At 56.4% G+C, this 16,698-nt stretch overlaps 2 protein-coding genes across 3 annotated transcripts in view; one reads left to right on the top strand and one right to left on the bottom strand.

The window, feature by feature from the left end:
• Window positions 1-655: 655 nt before the first annotated feature.
• Window positions 656-2,825, top strand: ENHO (energy homeostasis associated). 2 transcript variants are annotated; one of them, XM_059657189.1, is made up of 2 exons: window positions 656-1,078; window positions 2,000-2,162. In XM_059657189.1, exons 1-2 carry the CDS (start codon window positions 664-666, stop codon window positions 2,011-2,013), a joined length of 429 nt encoding a protein of 142 aa, XP_059513172.1. In that variant the 5' UTR covers window positions 656-663; the 3' UTR covers window positions 2,014-2,162. The 2 variants fall into 2 exon arrangements, with proteins under 2 accessions (XP_059513172.1, XP_059513173.1); XM_059657190.1 differs by having other exon boundaries at window positions 703-1,078; window positions 2,000-2,825.
• A 52-nt stretch (window positions 2,826-2,877) lies between these two features.
• The window catches only part of DNAI1 (dynein axonemal intermediate chain 1), a 31,443-nt gene continuing 17,622 nt past the window's right edge, over window positions 2,878-16,698 (bottom strand). The window contains exons 11-18 of the mRNA XM_059656207.1: window positions 16,005-16,252; window positions 11,011-11,100; window positions 10,791-10,878; window positions 10,081-10,160; window positions 8,753-8,901; window positions 8,532-8,631; window positions 6,143-6,328; window positions 2,878-3,175 (exon numbers count right to left, since the gene is read on the bottom strand). Of these exons, the coding sequence (XP_059512190.1) occupies window positions 3,077-3,175; window positions 6,143-6,328; window positions 8,532-8,631; window positions 8,753-8,901; window positions 10,081-10,160; window positions 10,791-10,878; window positions 11,011-11,100; window positions 16,005-16,252 (1,040 nt within the window). The 3' untranslated portion in view covers window positions 2,878-3,076. The remainder of the gene's footprint in view (window positions 3,176-6,142; window positions 6,329-8,531; window positions 8,632-8,752; window positions 8,902-10,080; window positions 10,161-10,790; window positions 10,879-11,010; window positions 11,101-16,004; window positions 16,253-16,698) is intronic.

Raw genomic sequence — 16,698 nt, 5'->3', positions numbered from 1 at the left:
GTTCACAACACTTAGGATTGTGGGCAGGGGAGGCAGGCATGCCTGGTAGCGCCTCAGCTGATCTCTCGCTCAGGACAGCTTCTAGGATGCAGTCATGCCTGCCCCAGCCGGCGCTGAGCCACCGCTCAGGGTACTCCATCCCTCTCTGTGCCCGGCTCCCCCGCGGCAGCGCAAAGCACAGACCTCAGCCGGTACTGGGTGGGAATTCAGTAAATGTGTCCAAGAACTTTGGTTGGGCTTGAGCTGCTCACCTCTCCTGGGCACAGACCCTCTGGAGTGGGGAAGCGGACCCCACGCCCAGGTGGGAGTGGACGTGAGGGACCATAGGGAGCCGTGGGGAGGGGAGGCAGAGACCGCTACCGAACGTGGAGGGCGGTCTCCTCGGATCCGGGGCCGCAGAAGCTTTGGCCTTTTCCCGATGCTGGGCGTGGAAGGTGCAAGAAGTCCTGGCAAACCGGGGGGCCTCGCCGCCCCGCCCCACCCCGCCCGCCCCCTGGGGAGAGGATGGGGGGGAGAATCGCCCTCCGCACCCCCCCTCCCGCCCCCGTCCCCCCCCCCCCCCACGCGCCCCCCGCCCGCACCAGGCCAGTCCCGCCCCAGCGCAGGGCCAATGGCACGTGGGCCTGGCGCCGCCAGCCAATTGAATGGCGGCAGCGGCTGGGGATGGCGGCGTCCCCCGCAGGCCGCCGGCCGCCAGCCTCCCGGGAGGCGGGGCTCTCGCGGCTTTCGCCGTCCGCCGAGCCGGGCCGAGCCCGTCCGAGCGCCGCGGAGCCCGGCCGGACCGCGTGCCCGAGTCGCCGCCGCCGTCGCCCCGCGAGCGAGCGGCCCCGCGGAGGAGGCGGCGCCCCGGGGGAGGAGGCGCCCGCTCGCCGCAGACCGCCCGCGGCAGAGGCCACCGGGTCGCGCCGCGGCGGGAGCGGCCGGCGGAGGCGGCGTGGCCGAGGGGGAGGGTCGGGGGAGGGAAACGTCGCCCCGACCCGCCTCCCCCACCGCCCGCCCGCGGGCTCTGAGCCCCGGTCGGCGCCCAGCATCTCGCTGCCCCGGACCCTGCGGCGGGCGCGCACCGGGCTCCGCTCAGGTAAGGGGGCCCCTCTCCCGCGGCCGCGGGGGCCCAGACCGGAGACCCAGAGACGGAGATCGAAAGACAGACCCTGGCAGAGCGCGGAGGCACGGCCGGGGGAGACAGACACAAAGACGCACAAGAGACGCACGGAACCACAGAGACGGACCCCGCAGAGAAAGGGCGAGAGACCCGTCTGCAGGGGCAGAGGGACACACAGCCATACAGGAGACCCACACACACAGAGACAGGGAGAAAGACACACAGAGTCTGGTGCAGAGACACACCGAGAGACAGCCTGGAGAGAACCGAGACATGCAACAGACACTCACAGATGAGCACACAGACACACACAGATAGAGGTGGGTCTGCAGAGGCCGAGACACACAGACACACACCTGACCTCAGAGACAGCCCCACACAGAGGTCACTCCTCGGTGCACAGCCCTGGATGCACAGACCCACGCACGCCTGCCAGGGCCTCCACCAAGTTCCCTCTGTATGAGCCGGCGCCTCCGCAGGTCTCCTGGGCGGGCTGGCTGGCTGGCTGGGGTCCGGGGAGTGGGGAGGTGGCTAGGCCCCGCTGAAGCTGGTCCCCATCCCCATCCTCCCAGGCCTGGGCTACCTGGGCACACCCACTCACCCAGTGCTTTAGAGGGTCGGTCGCTGGGTGGGCAGGGCCGGAACATGCCCACCTGTTCTAAGGGGAATGATACAGGCTGCCTGCTCCAGCTGCCCCGCTGCGGCTACACCCCCCACTCCAGGTGGCCAGAGCCAGGCCTGAGCATGGGGTATCGGCTCTGTGGAGTACTGGGGCCTACTGGGACCCAGTCCTCTGCCAGGGAGCTGGAGACGTGGGAGGGGGCTCTTTTGTCTCCTCTCTTAGGCATCACCCTGTCCCTTCTCACCACCCTTTCTTTTACTCTGCACCCCCCACAGGCTCGGGACTGTAGGTGGACATCTCTACTGCCCAGGAATCACTGAGAGGGTGGACAGGACCGCCTCCCCAGAAGACCGGCTCTACCAGAGTCCCACCTCGGCATGGGCCTTGCCATTGAGTCAACCCCGCTTCTGGCTCCGCTGTCTGTGCTGGTCTGAGGGTGCTGCCCATCATGGGGGCAGCCATATCCCAGGGCGCCCTCATCGCCATCGTCTGCAACGGCCTGGTAGGCTTCTTGCTACTGCTCCTCTGGGTCATTCTCTGCTGGGCCTGCCACTCCCGCTCTGCCGACATCGACTCGCTGTCTGAATCCAGTCCCAACTCCAGCCCTGGTCCCTGCCCTGAGAAGGCACCCCCGCCCCAGAAACCCAGCCATGAAGGCAGCTACCTACTGCAGCCCTGAAGGCCCCTGGCCTAGCCTGGAGTCTGGGACCTAAGTCCACCTCACCCAGAGCCTGGAATCAGGATCCCAGGATCCAGCCAGCCTGGGGTCCAGAACTCAGAGTCCAGCCTGTCCGGAGCTGGACCTAGCAACCCAGAGTCTAGCCAGCCTGGCTCTAAGAGGGGCTCTGGTGGCCGTGGGTAAACAGGCCCAGGGTGGGGGTTCATGAGTTGGTGCTAGGGCCTGGGCCATCTGGACTCTGCTCCATCTCAAGGGCCAGGGGCTGGGTCCACTCTCTCCTTGGGCCTAGCGCCTCTAGGCCCTCTCGGTTGGGAAAGCAAACTGGAATCCTTGGCAATAATGGGAGGGCGTCCAGGCTGGGCCCCTCCTCTGGTCCTCCCACTGTTTGCTGGATAATAAACGGAACCATGGTTCTACCCTGAGATTTTTCTCCTCTTCCTGAGGGCCCTGCAGTAGCAAAATTAAAGGTGGGGGTGGGTTTCCAGACAGGTTTATTTGTGCAAAGTAGGAGTGGATATTGGTGATTGAGGGCCAAGTCATGGGATGAGGTGCTGGGACCAGGGCTGAAGTGGGGACCTGATCCGGGGTGGGGTCACATATTAGGAGCCAAGGCTGGACTTGGGACCAGGGTCAGGGGCTACAAGCACTGGGTTCAAGAAATAGGACAGGGACCTCAGGTTTTGGGTTTCACTTCCCTCACCAGGTTCAGCAATTTGTCCAATTTTGCGATCTCCACAGCTGGACCCTTCTGCACTTCCTGCCCTTTCTTTTCCTGGAGAGAAGGGAAGTACATGGGGAGGAACGGTGAGGGATGGGCCACCTCTGTCTGGGTCCCAGCAGTGCCTTGCCCCTCCCCTGCCCAGTTAGGTTCCAGATCCTGCCTTCCCCACCCCTACCTGATCCTTCCCCAACTCAAGATAGGTGACACAATGGCCGGCTGAGGCTTGCAAGAAGCATCCAGATCTGGCTCTGAACCTCACATGGACATAGGGTCTCAATGTCGGGGGCAGTGGGGGAGGGTGTCCACCCACTGGCCCTCAGAGGAACAAGCCTTTAAGCCAGGGGGAGCTGAAAACCTGGGAAGAGGTAGAGCTTCTGACTCTTGGGACCACCCTTCCCATAGGAAGGTCCCTGACTGAGTTCTGACAAGGAGCTAAGAGGTGTGTGTTTTTGAGGGAGAGGGGTGTGAGAAAACCACAGGCGCCCTTCACCTAGTACCCTAAGCCAATGCTTTAGGTCAGGTTGGGAGTGGGGTGCTATTGGGAGCCAGGCCTGCTGTGTCAGACATACCCAGGGTGGGGGGAAGGGGTCAGGAGACCCAGGAGGGCAGTTGGGATACGCCATATTGAGTCTAGATGTCCTTCCGCTGCAACTGTTCCCCAGAGAAGCAGATCCTGGGCTTATGACCCCTCGCCCCTCCTACAGAGCACTCTGATGCTTTCGCTGGTAAGCTGAGCCCCGAGAAAAGAGTGGGACACTGGGGTGTGTGTCACTCACAGGCCTCGAGAGGCCCTTGGCAGACCAGCACAGTCCTGTCCTCCTTTCTGTCCAGAAAGTGGGGTGTGGGCTAGGCTGGGGCTGCCACTTCCTGCCTTCCCTCTGCTCCAAGCCCTTGCCCTCTCAGCCACCTGTGCTCACTGGCACCTGCCCCGGCCTTGCCTGCTGAGAGCCCGCCTGGATCTGGCCTGGGCTGTGAGGTGGGAGAGAGTGCAAGGCCAGCAGCCCCCTTCCTGGCCCCATCCTGGCTGCTGACACCATTTGGAGCTCTGGTTTCCTCCTGGTGTGACCCCTGCACCTGCTCCCAAACCTGTCTCCCCTCCCCTGGCGGGCCCCTGCCTTTGGTACGACCCGGCTTACCTCTGTACTCTCAAGGCAGAGGACAAAGATGTCTTTCTCTCTCCTTCCCACACTCCCAAATTAAGTTCATGTTCTCTTCTTGGCCTCATCCCATCCCCTGGGAGGTAGGGGACCTGGCTTTAGTTCCAGCTTTGTCATTAACCCCCTGTATGACTTGGGCAAGTCCCTTGCCTTTCTAAACTTCAATTTCCCACCTATATACACAGTAGTTAGGGCAAGGTGGTCCTTGGCCTTTGACACGCTTCCCATGGGAAGCTCCCTGGGCCAGGAGTTGGGCCTGTGTGGCCAGTCCTGCTTGGGAAGGGCAGGGGGCTGCAGCCCCAGAGGAGAGTCAGGAACGACGACCAGGACACTTCTGTCTGCACCAATCACTTGGCTGCTGATAGGATGGCCATTTCACAGGAACCTCCAGTCCACCCAAGTATCAGCTCTCAGTTGGCACATACTCAGGTCCTCTAATCCCAGGGTGCCCATGTTCTCAGGTCACCAGATACACAGAGCCCAGCTCTCCCAGGCATGACGCCCTTGCTCTGAGAGGAGTTGGATCTGACAGGTAGATCCTGGCCTCTCTGGGTCAGAGTGGGCAGAGCAGGTCCCACCCAGATCTACCACCCTCATCGCATGAGGGCTATCCCCCACCCCAAGAGATGACCATCATCTCTCTCACAGGCTGTCCAGCTCTGCCAGCTCAAGCCTGGGTCTCTCTCCTCACTAAATTAAGAGCAGATTTTATCTGTTCCACTAATTGTGCTGCCTCCTTCCCCCTCCTTGAGGCCAACTAGCTTGGGCTCAGCAGAGAACTTGGCCACACCCGACCACCCCACCCCCACCCCCAGCCCCAGCCCACCACAGCCTCTGGGCCACAGCTGCAGGCGCTTAGCAGCCTTCTGAGTATTTATAGCCAAGTCCAGCCCCTCCCCCAGCTGGCTACAATTACAGGCCTGGCCAAACTTCCAGCCCTTGCCTCCCTGGCCTTGGAAGGGAAGAGAACAGGCCAGCACCAGAGGGATGGCGCAGTGGCCTCTGCCTTGGTAGGGGTGCCGAGGGGCCGGTGTCAGTTGTTAAACATGACAGGCCCCTGCCCTTGCCTCAAACTGCAGTAAATGCCTCAAATTGCAACTACAAAGTATAGTCATCAGGGCAACTTGGCCCAGCCCTGGCTCACCTCTGATCCTGGCCCAGAAAACACGTTCCATTTCCTCTCTTAGCAACCAAGTGGGCAGGACTGAACTCTGAGCTCCCGAGCTTTGGTTTTTAAGTTGGGCCCTTGGGCTCTGGATTCTACGCCCGGGTTCTTCAGTCTGAATCTGGACTTTGGAGATCTACCGTTGACTTTGAGATCAGGGCTCTGGGCAGCGTGGCTTGTATTTGGGGCCCTTGGGCTCTGAGGAGGGTCTCCAGGTCATTAGACATCTCAGAAAAGACCCAGCGCTCAAAAGGAGGACTGTCTGGCTGCTGACCTAGTTATCCTCCTCATGGCTCATTTCCTTCTTCCCTGTGTGGCCCCACAGTTCCCAGCACAGGGACCGCTGGAGCTGAAGCCTGCGTAAGCCCAGCCAATGACTAAGCCCCAAGCACCCTGGTCTACACCAGATAAGCCAGTGGTGCCCATGTGCTTCCTCCAGGCTTCAGACCCATATGGTCACCTACTCACTGGATATGCACCTGGGGGCCCCGCAGGAAACTCAGGTTCAGCATGTCCAGTCATTGTCTCCCCACAAACCTGTTTCTCTTATGCTCCTCATTTGGGCCGTGGCATCACCCTTACCCTGGGTCTCTCAAGCCACAAACCTGGGGGTCACCCCCTGGCTCCTCCCATTTCTCCCATCCCCCGCTGCCCTGGAGACTGTCTCCTTTGGTAGCCCACACTTCCCAAGCATACCTTTGGCATCTTGCGCAGGTTGGGTGAGAGTTTGAGGCAGGTGACGTGCCCACGGTCATCGCCCACAATGATGATGGGGTGGACGGGATTGAACTGAACGTGGGTGATCTTGTTCTTCTTTTTGGCCACCACTGGCTGATTGCAGATGGCCTCGTACTTGTTGATGGATAAGTCGAACACGTGGGTCTGTGGAGAGGTGGGTGTCAGCACACTTGGGGCTAATGGGGCTTCGGGGGCTAATGGGCCTGTGTGGCCAGTCCTGCTTGGGGAGGGCAGGGGGGCCACCCCTGGCCTTTCTGGGGAAACAGGATAGAAGCCTAGCACACTGGAGCTAGAAGCTGTAGAGAGGGGATTTGTGTCTCTATTTATGTTTTTTCCTGTGGTTGAGGAAGTGGAAATAAGTTTAGGAGAAAATGTAAGTCTATGCAGAATTAACAATAACAGCCGCTACCATTTATTGAACATTACTATGTACTAGACTCTGGGTAAGCATGGTACATGGTTTGTATTATCTAATAATCCTCACAGCCACTCTGTAAGGTAGATTCTGATATCTCCATTTTATAAATGAGTGGATAGAGGCTCTTAAGGCTAACTTGCGAGTAAGTAGCAGAGTCAGGGTTCATACCAGTTAATATATGTAGGTATTCAGATAGTGCTTGTCAGGTAAGTGCTCAACAAATGTTTGCTCTTGTGTTTTCCAGGCCCTATGTCCAGACCATTAGCAACTTTTGCCTGGACAGCTGCGGCAGTGTCCTGACTGGACTCCCTGCTTGCACTCTTGCCCTCCTACTACCATCCCATCCTCCCTGCAGCTGCCAGGCTTACCTTTCTAAACAATCCAAAATCCTCCAATAGTCTCCCTTGGCACCATACATAACATCCAGATTCCTTCCTCGAGATTCTCCACGCTCATCTCATCCTCTTTCCCTTTGTTCCCCAGACCCCAGCCACACTTGCCTGCCTATTCCTTAAACCCCTCCAACTCATTCTCACCGCAGGGCATTTGCACTAGCTATTCCCACGTGTGGAATGCTGCTCCTCCCTTCCCGCATCTGCATGTGGCTGGCGCTTTCTTGTTATTCACCTCTCAGCTTGAATATCACCTCTTGGGAGAAGCTTTCCCCGGCCACTCTATTTAAGAGACCACCCGGTCCTTTCCTTTTACATCACTCTCTTTCGAAAACATAACGGCTTTATTGAGATATAATTCACCCATTTAAAGTACAGAATTCTTGGTTTTTAGTATATTCAGTTATGCAACCATCACCACAACCAATGTTAGAACGTATTCATCACCCCAAAGGAACCCTTGTGCCCATTAGCAGTCATTCCCCATTTTCTCCCATCACTACCCCAGCCCTAGGCTACCACAAATCTACTTCCTGTCTCTATAGATTTGCCTATTTAGACAAATATAAATAAAATCATATCATGTGTGGTCTTTTGTGACTGGATTCTTACATTAAGCATATTTTCAAGGTTCACGCAATGGTGTAGCCTGTCTTGCTATTGCTGAATAGTCATCCTTTTGGATATACATTTTGTTTATCCAGTCATCCGTTGATGGACATCTGGGTTCTTTCTGCCTTTGGACCATTAGGAATAATGCTGCTGTGAACATTTGCATGCACATCATCCTCTTTAATTTCTGCCTAGCATTTAGGGCCATGGGAGTTCAGTGTTGCTTTTTGTCTCTTTCCTTTTTTAGAATATACGCTCCCTGAGAGCAGGGACCTGATTCACCAGGCCCTGGCCTGGAGTGGGACGACAGGTTGACCCTTGGTAAACATCTGTTCAGCAAATAGATGACCGACAGACTTCAACAGGATGCCTTAATCACTATATTCTTTCCTTGGGCGGGTGCCTCTCAGTTTCAGTCCACAGGAAAATGGGTTTGCATCTCAGAATTTTCTTACAAAATATTTTTTTGCTGAGCTCTTACCAGTTCTCATGTTGAACTCCCATCTCCCCTTCTCAGACTCAACTTGCACACTTTCAGGGATGGGGACTTACCACCTTTTAGACACTATTTTAATCACAGGTCAACTCTGACTCAAGTTTTTCCTTACGTCAAGCTGGTACTTGCCATCTGTAGCTCCCACCCAGGGGCCCCAGAGAAGATAACTGCTCCTCATGGCATCACAGTCCCAGAGTGCTCTCGCCTTCAGGATGAACAGACGCATTTCCTGCTCGAGGCCTCGTGGGATGAAGTTTCCCTTCTGACAGGGCCCTGGGTAGCCTGGCCCTTGAGAATACACAGACAGTCCTTCCGTCCCGTCTTCCCCGACCTGGGCTGGGCACAGAGTGTGCTCCCGGGAGGAAAACCACAGGATACTTCATCCGATCTCCAGGCGCGGCTCAGCAAGGTCGGAAAGAAGACACTCACCTTCCCATTGGTGCTGACTGCTGCAAACACAGTAGAAGAGTATGGTGCCCAGGCCACATCACCCACGGCTGAATTTAGGTCATAGATGAACATTGGGGTCCTGCAGTGGTGGAGGGGTGGAAAGTCCATGACACAGAAGGTTCCCAGTGCCGGAACCCATAGGCCCCAGCCAGCCCAGGGTGGAGCCTGAGGACGGGCAGGGCCAGGGGCAGGCCCCTCACTTGACGGTGTGGTCCCAGATCTTCACTGTCCAGTCGGAGCTGCAGGATATGAAGACCTTGCTGTGGTATGGGTTCCAGGACACAGCATCCACTGCCATGTTGTGGGCATCATAGGTATCCAGGAACTGGCTGGAGTAGGATTTCGAGCACTGGGGGTTGGGTAAGGGGTCAGGGGTCAGGTATGAAAGAGAGGTCAGCAGCCACACTTCCTTAGGGTCCCTGAAACTCCTCTCCTGTCGTTACCCCACATCATTGTCATAGAGAAGCTGGGGCTGAGCCCTAGCTGCTCTTCCCACCCACAACACATCCCAGAGAAAGAAGGGGCTTAGGGGCCTGAGGTTGGGAGGGGGAGTGCGGGAGGGCCTTCCTGGAGGGTGGGGGAAAGTACTGTAGTCTGCCCAGAGGATTCCAGACCAGGTGGAGGAAAGGCCTTTTACTCTGAGCCAAGGCAGAGTAGGTCTGGGGGTCCTGTGTCCAGGCCAAGGCCTGTGGACAGACAGAGCCCTGGGTTCATCCGCAGCCCACAGACAGAATCCTTGCAACAGTGACAAACCTCCCACCTTGCCCAGGTAAGAGCAGGTGCAGAGACAGAAACAAATCCCAATTTCGTGATTTCCTATTCTGCTTCTTGCCCTGACCAGCAAGTCCCTAGACCCTCCCTCCTGGACTTGGTGACTGACTAGTCATTCCCTCCTGAGCCACTGCTGGGAGGGGTGGAGAGGGGGTGGGGACCTCTTTTGCATTCAGACCAACTCTGGCTGGGCCTCAGGGACTCCTGGGAGGCTGCCTGTAATTAACATTCTGGTCGCTAAGCCTAAGAAAAGCTTGCAGTAGAGCTATTTCTGGATGGATGGAGAGGTTCAAAGGATGCTCACCTACTAACACAGACCTTGTGGAAACTGGCCATGAAGTTTCATCCTGCCGACTGGGACGCACCCGATATTCAGAGATAAATTTCCTCGTTACTTGGCCTTCAAAGCTCAGCTCAAGTTCAGATCTACGCCAGGAAATCTTCCCAGAATGTTCCTACTCCCACTCCCACCTCTACCCCTCCAGGAAGGGAGGGCGGGCCCTGAGGGAAAGACGCTGAGCTGGGCTACAGTCACCCTCTAGGACCTAGAGTCTAGGTTCTTCCTCCCCTTTCCTGCAGCCAGTCCTTCCTGCCACCCAATCAGCTCAAGAAACTCATTCTCTTCCCCCAAGAAGCCTCTAGAACTGATGAGCACTAAGATCTGTCAGAACAGGGTCTGTTGAGAATGCTAAGCTCCTGGAGTATTCAGGTTTAAGCCACCCTGGAAGGAGCTGGCACAGGGGCCAGAATGCCTCACCTTGTAGATTTTTCCCTCCTCTGTGCCCACTAGGAACATGTAGTCGATCTCTCTGTGGAAGTCAAAAGCGGTGCCACAGCCTTGGGAGAAGAGGAGCGACTTTAGCCGGGGCCTGGGCAGGAGGCTCCCAGCATCTCCCTCCCACAGCAGGCTCCCAGGACAGCCTGAGCCAGCCCCTGTGAGGCTGTGGCCAGCACGGCAAACAGAAACCGGCCCTCTGGCCTGCTGCTGGTCCCAGGCAGTTGGGACTCCGCAAACGGCCAGGGTTTCTGCAGACAGAAATGGGGCCTGGGTAAACAAGGCAGGGATTGAGTTTAACAGGGTCAGGGTCAGGGTAAACAGGGACAGGGTCTGCAAACAAGGACGTTGTCTGTGCAAACAGGGATGTAGTCTGCATAAACAGGGTGGGGATTGAGTAAACAGAGACAGAATCTGGGAAAACAGGGGCCTGATCTGCATAAACAGGGTTGGATCTGCATAACAGCACCTGATCTGCATAAACAGGAACAGGGGCTGCAAGCAGGGATGGCACCTGCATGAACAGGGACGGTCTGCAAACAGCCCAGGCCAGGCTTTCCCATTACCTCCAGTCCTAGCTCCAGCACAAGTGGAGGAGGGAGTACTCAGTACTGGGGAGGGCCCCCATCACTGACCGGCATGGGCCTGGGTGCTGTGGCCAGGCCTGGATGTGAGTGAGCTGAGGCTCCTACCCACTGTGTGTAGCTGTAGCCCCTCTGGACCTTCCAGGGTGCTGCCCTCCACCTTCAGCTTGATGACATCTGTGTGAACCAGCTCACTCTGCAGTCACAGAGCAGATGGGGAGGGCACATGGACAGGAATGGATCAGCAGGGTTGGGGGGTATCCCTTTTTCCATCAGTTCCCCCCCCATACCCCCCCCCCCCACGTTACCCCTTCTGGGAAACAGGCACCTTCACGAGCGTCCAAGACACGATCCTGCCATCAGATGACACAGAGAAGAAGTTAAGGTTGTTGTCCATGTCGTCCTTCTGCCACTTGACCTGAAACATCCAGACTGTGAGCCCTGGGACTCCGAGTGAGTGTTGTGTTAGGCCTGTGAGCTGAGCAGGGCTCCCTCAAGAACCTGTCTGAGCTTCAGAAGCAAGTTCTGGAAGCCCATTTCCCAGCGCCCCATGATTGGCCCAGCGCCCCACAATTGGCCCACCCTCCCTCCTACCCATCCCTGTCTCTCTTATCCCTCTTGCCCTGACTATCCTGGGGCAACAGTGCCAAGTGAGGGCACTGGCTTGTCGGTGGAGGTGCCGGATTCCTCCCTGGGTTGGTTCAACCTCCTCCCGCAGACAGGGCCTGGAAAGGACAGGGCCCACCACCAGTTTCTTCATTTACGAAACAGGAACCGTAACCGCACAGGTTTGTTGTGAGGAAACGTGAGATAATAAATGTGAAGCCCTTAGGTCAGAACATGGCATATATTAAGTGTTCGACAAATGTTAGCTGATGTCCTCATTATCATTATCATCCCAGGAATTGGGGTGCAAATGTTCTGCAGCTGGCTTTCCCTGTGTGCCCCCTCCCCATCTCCTCTTCCAGGCTCAGCCTTTCTCTAGGCAGTCTTTCCTCTCTTCTCACCTTCACTTCACCACTCGCTCCTGCTCCCAGAATCTTTCTCTCAAAGCTCAATTTGAGCTGCATTTCTCCATCTGCAAATTGGGGTTAATAATCCTGCCCCACCCATCTTCTCAGGGCCAGAAGCAAACATATGGGAAAGTGTTTTGGAGACAGAGCTGTTGTCTTATGAAGATGACACGCTTGAGGCTCAAGTTTCTGTTGCCAGATGTGGAGGCTGGGCTAAGCCATGTCCCAGAGGGCTGGGGAGGGGCCGGGTGCCTGGAGCTTTCCATCCTCCTGCTCCCTCCAGACCTCCCATGCGGGGACCATGGTCCCTTCCCTTGTCTCAAGCAGAGGCCCAGTGAGGGAGGGCAGGAACCCAGTGCCATGCTTGTAACCACAGCTGTCACCATGACTGCGGAGGGGCACTGACAGGGAGAAGGAAGGGACTGTGCCTCCACAGTCACTACCCAGGCCTGCCTGATCAGAGCTGCAGAAGGGCAGCCCTCTTTTGCGCTTTCACTGGGGGGGTTGGGGGTGGGGGCCTAGAACACCACAGAGCCTGTGAGACACAAGTCAGAGCTAGCCCTGACACTGAGACCACTTCCCCTCTGTGTAAAGGTAGTCCCTTTAAAGAGGGGAGGGGATGGGGGTGTCAAAGGCCAGGCTGTAATAGGCGCTAGGGAGCTGCAAAAGGAAGTGTTTAATGAGCAGCCGCCAGCATGCATGGAAATTGTATTTCACACCCCACTTAGCAGCCTGATGCCCAATGAGGGGTGGTGTGTGCATTTGCCAGTGAGTGTGTATGTGTGTAAGTGTGTGCAAGTCACACACATACTCCTGGGGTATGGGTGGGAGGGTAGGAATAAAGTGTGTGTGTGTGTGGGGGGGGTACAGGTAGTAAGTGGGGTTAAGGGAGTGGATGAGTCCAGCCAGCGTGGCTCAGTGGTTGAGCATCGACCTATGAACCAGGAGGTCACAGTTCTATTCCCGGTCAGGGAACATGCCTGTGTTTCAGGCTCGATCCAGTGGTGGGGCGGGGAGTGGGGGGGGGGGGGCGAGGGGGGAGGGAGTGCTTGGAGGCAGCCAATCAATGATTCTCTCTCATCATTGATGTTTCTATCTCTCTCTCCCTCTCCCTTCCTCTCTGAAATCAACAAAAATATATTTAAAAAAGAAAGAGAGAGAATGAATGAATGCCCAGCAAGCAGGTGGTAGGGAGGAGATGGAGGCTGCTTACCAGCTTCTTTCTCTTCTGCCTTATCTGGTTAGGGCAGGCCTGCTTGACCCCAATTTGTGCTCATTTATCCTTCTTACCACCTTCCCCGGTGTTGTACAGATCACACACACACACACCCTGAGCAAAGTGTGGCTAGTCGAGGCCTCACAGTGGGGCATGAGCAGGGCTGGGCTACTCAGGCAGGCTCCCTGGGGAAGCAGTCTGTGTCATGAGACAGGAACCCAGTCCTCTGTGAATGGACAGTTTTCTTCCTGGCTCTAAAACCTTCCATGGCTCCCTGCTGCCAACAGAACAAAGTCCATCTGCCCCAGCCTGGCATTTGAGATCCAAAATACTAAGGAACCTCCTTAGTATCCCTGAGACACAGTCCCTTTGAGAAAGACCTAAGCTTTGGTGTCTCTTCTATCTCACTCACCAGCCTGGCTCTCCTTCCAGCTCCAGGCTATATGGCCAACTGGCTGTAGGACCCCTCCTCGGCACCTTGTATTAACCTCTGGCCAAACCTGTTCCTCTTCTGCATTTCCCACTTCTACAGATGCCCCACTGGGCTCCCCAGACCAAGTCCTGGGCACCACAAATCAGAGCTCCAGGCAGAATCACCAATTCTTCCCTTTCTCATATGAAATCAGTTGTTTCCTTCTATTGCTTTTACTGCTTCAACAGCTCTGGACTCTATCTTCTCATTTCTCTCTGCATTGCCTCTGTCCTAGCTCGGGCTTCTGGATTTCTCATGCTACAGCCAGAGGAAAGCTCCCAGACACAAACATAACTGCATTACTCCTCTGCCCAAAACCCTCTGATGGCTGGGCAGTGACTTTCACACTATGCTGGGCGAAATCTCAGGAGTCTGGGGAAAGCACCTCAGGGGACAGGGAGTGATAACAAGGGGCCCTCAAACAAGTAGGACCCTGATCCTACCAGCAGCTCCACTCCCATCTTTTTAACATGTTGGGCTTCCATACAAACACTTCATTTGCAACCACCAACCTAGAAATTCCAAGCTTCTGACCTGCTAGAGAAGCACACTCATGAATGGGTACCTGTGCTCGTCCCAGGTCCTGCTCCCCTTCCCTCTCTCTCGCACGTGTGTCAAATGACGTGCTGTCCAGCAGGCCACTCTGCTTGGTGCCCCTGTGTCATTGCACCTGTGACCCCTTTGTATCCTTCTCATCTCACTAATACTTTCTCATCCCTCACAATTCAGCTCAGGTGTTGCTTCCTCTAGAAAGACCTCCCTGGTTCTCCCTGCCCTGCTCCCCATCCCGGACAATCTGAGTGCCCCTCCTCAGGGCCCCCATGAGCCCTCTGTACCCACAGCATACACCCTGTCCTGCTCAGCCTGTGGCTGTGGTTATCTGCCCACTAGGAACTCCAGAGAACAAGCCCTTAAGCATCCTCAGCTCCCAGAGGAGCAAGCAGAGAGGAGTTACCAAATGGATGAATGAGGAAGATGGGGGGTGGGAAATGAGGGAAAGAAGGAAGCAGGAAGTGAGTAAACTAGTGAGAGACAGGCAGGCCCCTCCCATGTCCCAAGCCATGATTCCAGCCAAGAACTCTGAGTCTTCAGTTTTGCAAAGGCAGCAGCCCTGTTTTCCTGACAGGATGGTGGGAGAGCTGAAGGCCACCCTCTCCAGATGGGTGCCAGTCTCCCTGGCATCTGCCCAGTGAGAGGGAGAATGTGGCTTCTGCATGCCCCATTTCTTTCCCCAACCTGCTATTTGATTTAGAGAACATAGCAGAGTGGGAGCAGGGTGGTTGGCCTTGGCCCCTGGCCTTCTCCTGGGCTTGAAGAGGGTGGTCAGGCCAACCAGAGATGCTCCATGCTTAGCCCTGGACTATCTGAGAGCATAAAAACCCTGCAGACATCTCTGGATGGAGACAATTGTTTCCCTCCCTCTGCCCCTGCTCTGGGTGAAGGATGAAGCTGAAAGAGCACCATGTCCCGTGCCTGGACAGTCCTCCCTCCGCTCAGGCCTGAGAGCTGAGAGCCAGTACCTGGAGCAGGTAGGTGTCCACATGACTCAGGGAGCTCAGGGCCAGAAGAGGTAGGGGCGCAGAGCCTGACTGCAGACTGTGTCAGGGCAGGGGGCAGAAGAACATGAGAAGACAGAGTCCCAGCACTGTCTGATGAGCCCAGAGGCCTTGGGCAACTTGAGGCAAAAATCTATCCCTAGATTCTCCCAGACCTGCCCATGAGGTCAGGGTACACAGCCTAAGAAGGAAGGGGACCTTTGGAAAACAGTAGGAAGGGCCTGTAAAGCCAGAGCCATGAGAGCGAAACCACGAAATGAAATCCACTCCCGGAGTAATAAGATGGGAGACAGGGTGAAATCTAGACCCAATGTCTGGGTAACAGTCCCATTCTATGTCTGTCTGGAGAAGTGGGGAGCTACAGAGAAGCCTCAGGGTCAGACCTTGCCTACCAGGCCTTATAGTCCCACTCAGAGGGTGGGAATGGGCAGCACCCACCCCTGTCTGGGAGTTCCCCCAAATCTAGCCCAGATGGCAGGGGAGAGCCTTGTGGGGAGTGGAGGAACCCCACAGACAGGGAACTGGAGCCCTTGACCCAGCAGAGGCCTGTCAGGTCCTGGAGGCTTCTAGCCACAGGCTCCGGTCACTAATCCCCATACCTAAGAGAACCTTAGCAGACAGATGGGCCCTTTTCTCTTTAAATCCTCACCTGAGGATATTTTTTCCATTGATTTCTAGAGAGTGAAAGGGAGAGAAGAGAGGGAGATAGATAAACATCAGGTGAGACAGACATATCGATTGGGTGCCTCCCACACTTGCCCCTACCAGGAACCTGCAACCATGACTGGGAATCGCACCCATGACCAGGAACCTGAACCCATGACCGGGAACCTGCACCCGTGACCGGGAACCCATGACCCTTTCGTCCATGGGCTCCTACTGCAGACCCTCTTACCTTGTGACTCTCACTTCTGCCCTTCTCTGCCCCTTCTCACACCCTTGGCCTCTGTTATCCCCACCCCCTTGTCTGTGGCCCCCTCCTCCCCCAAGTCCCTTCTTCAGTGGGTCCCAGGCCCACACACTACTCATCCGTACCCATGTCTCCCCTCCTGGTCTGAGGCTGACCTGCCACACGGGGTCCGTGTGCTTGCCAGACTTGGCCGAGCTGCGGAAGATGGGCTGGGAGTGGGGCTTCTTGAGGTTGTAAATGGCCACGTTGCCGTCATAGTGGCCCACCACCACCAGGTAGGGGTGGTCCATGTGCATGTCGAGACACATGATGCCGCTGTCACTGCTGAAGGCGTACTCCGGGAAGCTGGGGTTCTTCATGCTGTAGAGCAGCAGCATGCCCCGGCTCTGCTTCATGAAGTCATCTGTCCCGGGGAAGATGGGCCTCTGTGGTTGGAGCATCCAGCTGCCCTGCCAGGGAGCCCCTGTGCCCCTGCCCCACCAGATGGACAAGCCTTGCCCGGCTCTGCCCCTCCAGAGAGTGGGCTTCCTCTCCGGCTGCATCTTCTCTGTCTGAAATGGCATCATAAGACTTGGTCTGCCCTTTCTCAGGGTTCCTGGGAGGCTCTAACGACCAGTAAAGGTGACCAGGTTTATCTGAGTGACTGGCCGTCATTCTCTTTATTGTCCCTTTGGGGTACAGCAAAGGATGCAGCTCAAAAAATTACGACGTGAAGAATGTGTGTGGGTTTGGGAAGGAGCAGTGTCTTCAGAGAGGGTTCAGATGCCTTAGGCAAGGGGCAGGCTGCTGTCCTTAGGTGCCTGCATGATGCCCCTCAGCCAAGGACAGGGGTTCAGTTTGGACTAACAT

This window comes from Myotis daubentonii, chromosome 11 (assembly GCF_963259705.1).
Source record: "Myotis daubentonii chromosome 11, mMyoDau2.1, whole genome shotgun sequence".
In the NCBI taxonomy this organism is placed as follows: Eukaryota; Metazoa; Chordata; class Mammalia; order Chiroptera; family Vespertilionidae; genus Myotis; species Myotis daubentonii.
The sequence above is the reverse complement of the archived record's forward strand: the minus strand, read 5'-3'. Positions and strand labels throughout refer to the sequence as shown.

Coding starts and splice junctions, on each gene's coding strand:
- ENHO (XM_059657189.1), top strand. CDS start 664: ATGGCGGCGTCCCCCGCAGGCCGCCGGCCGCCAGCCTCCCGGGAGGCG.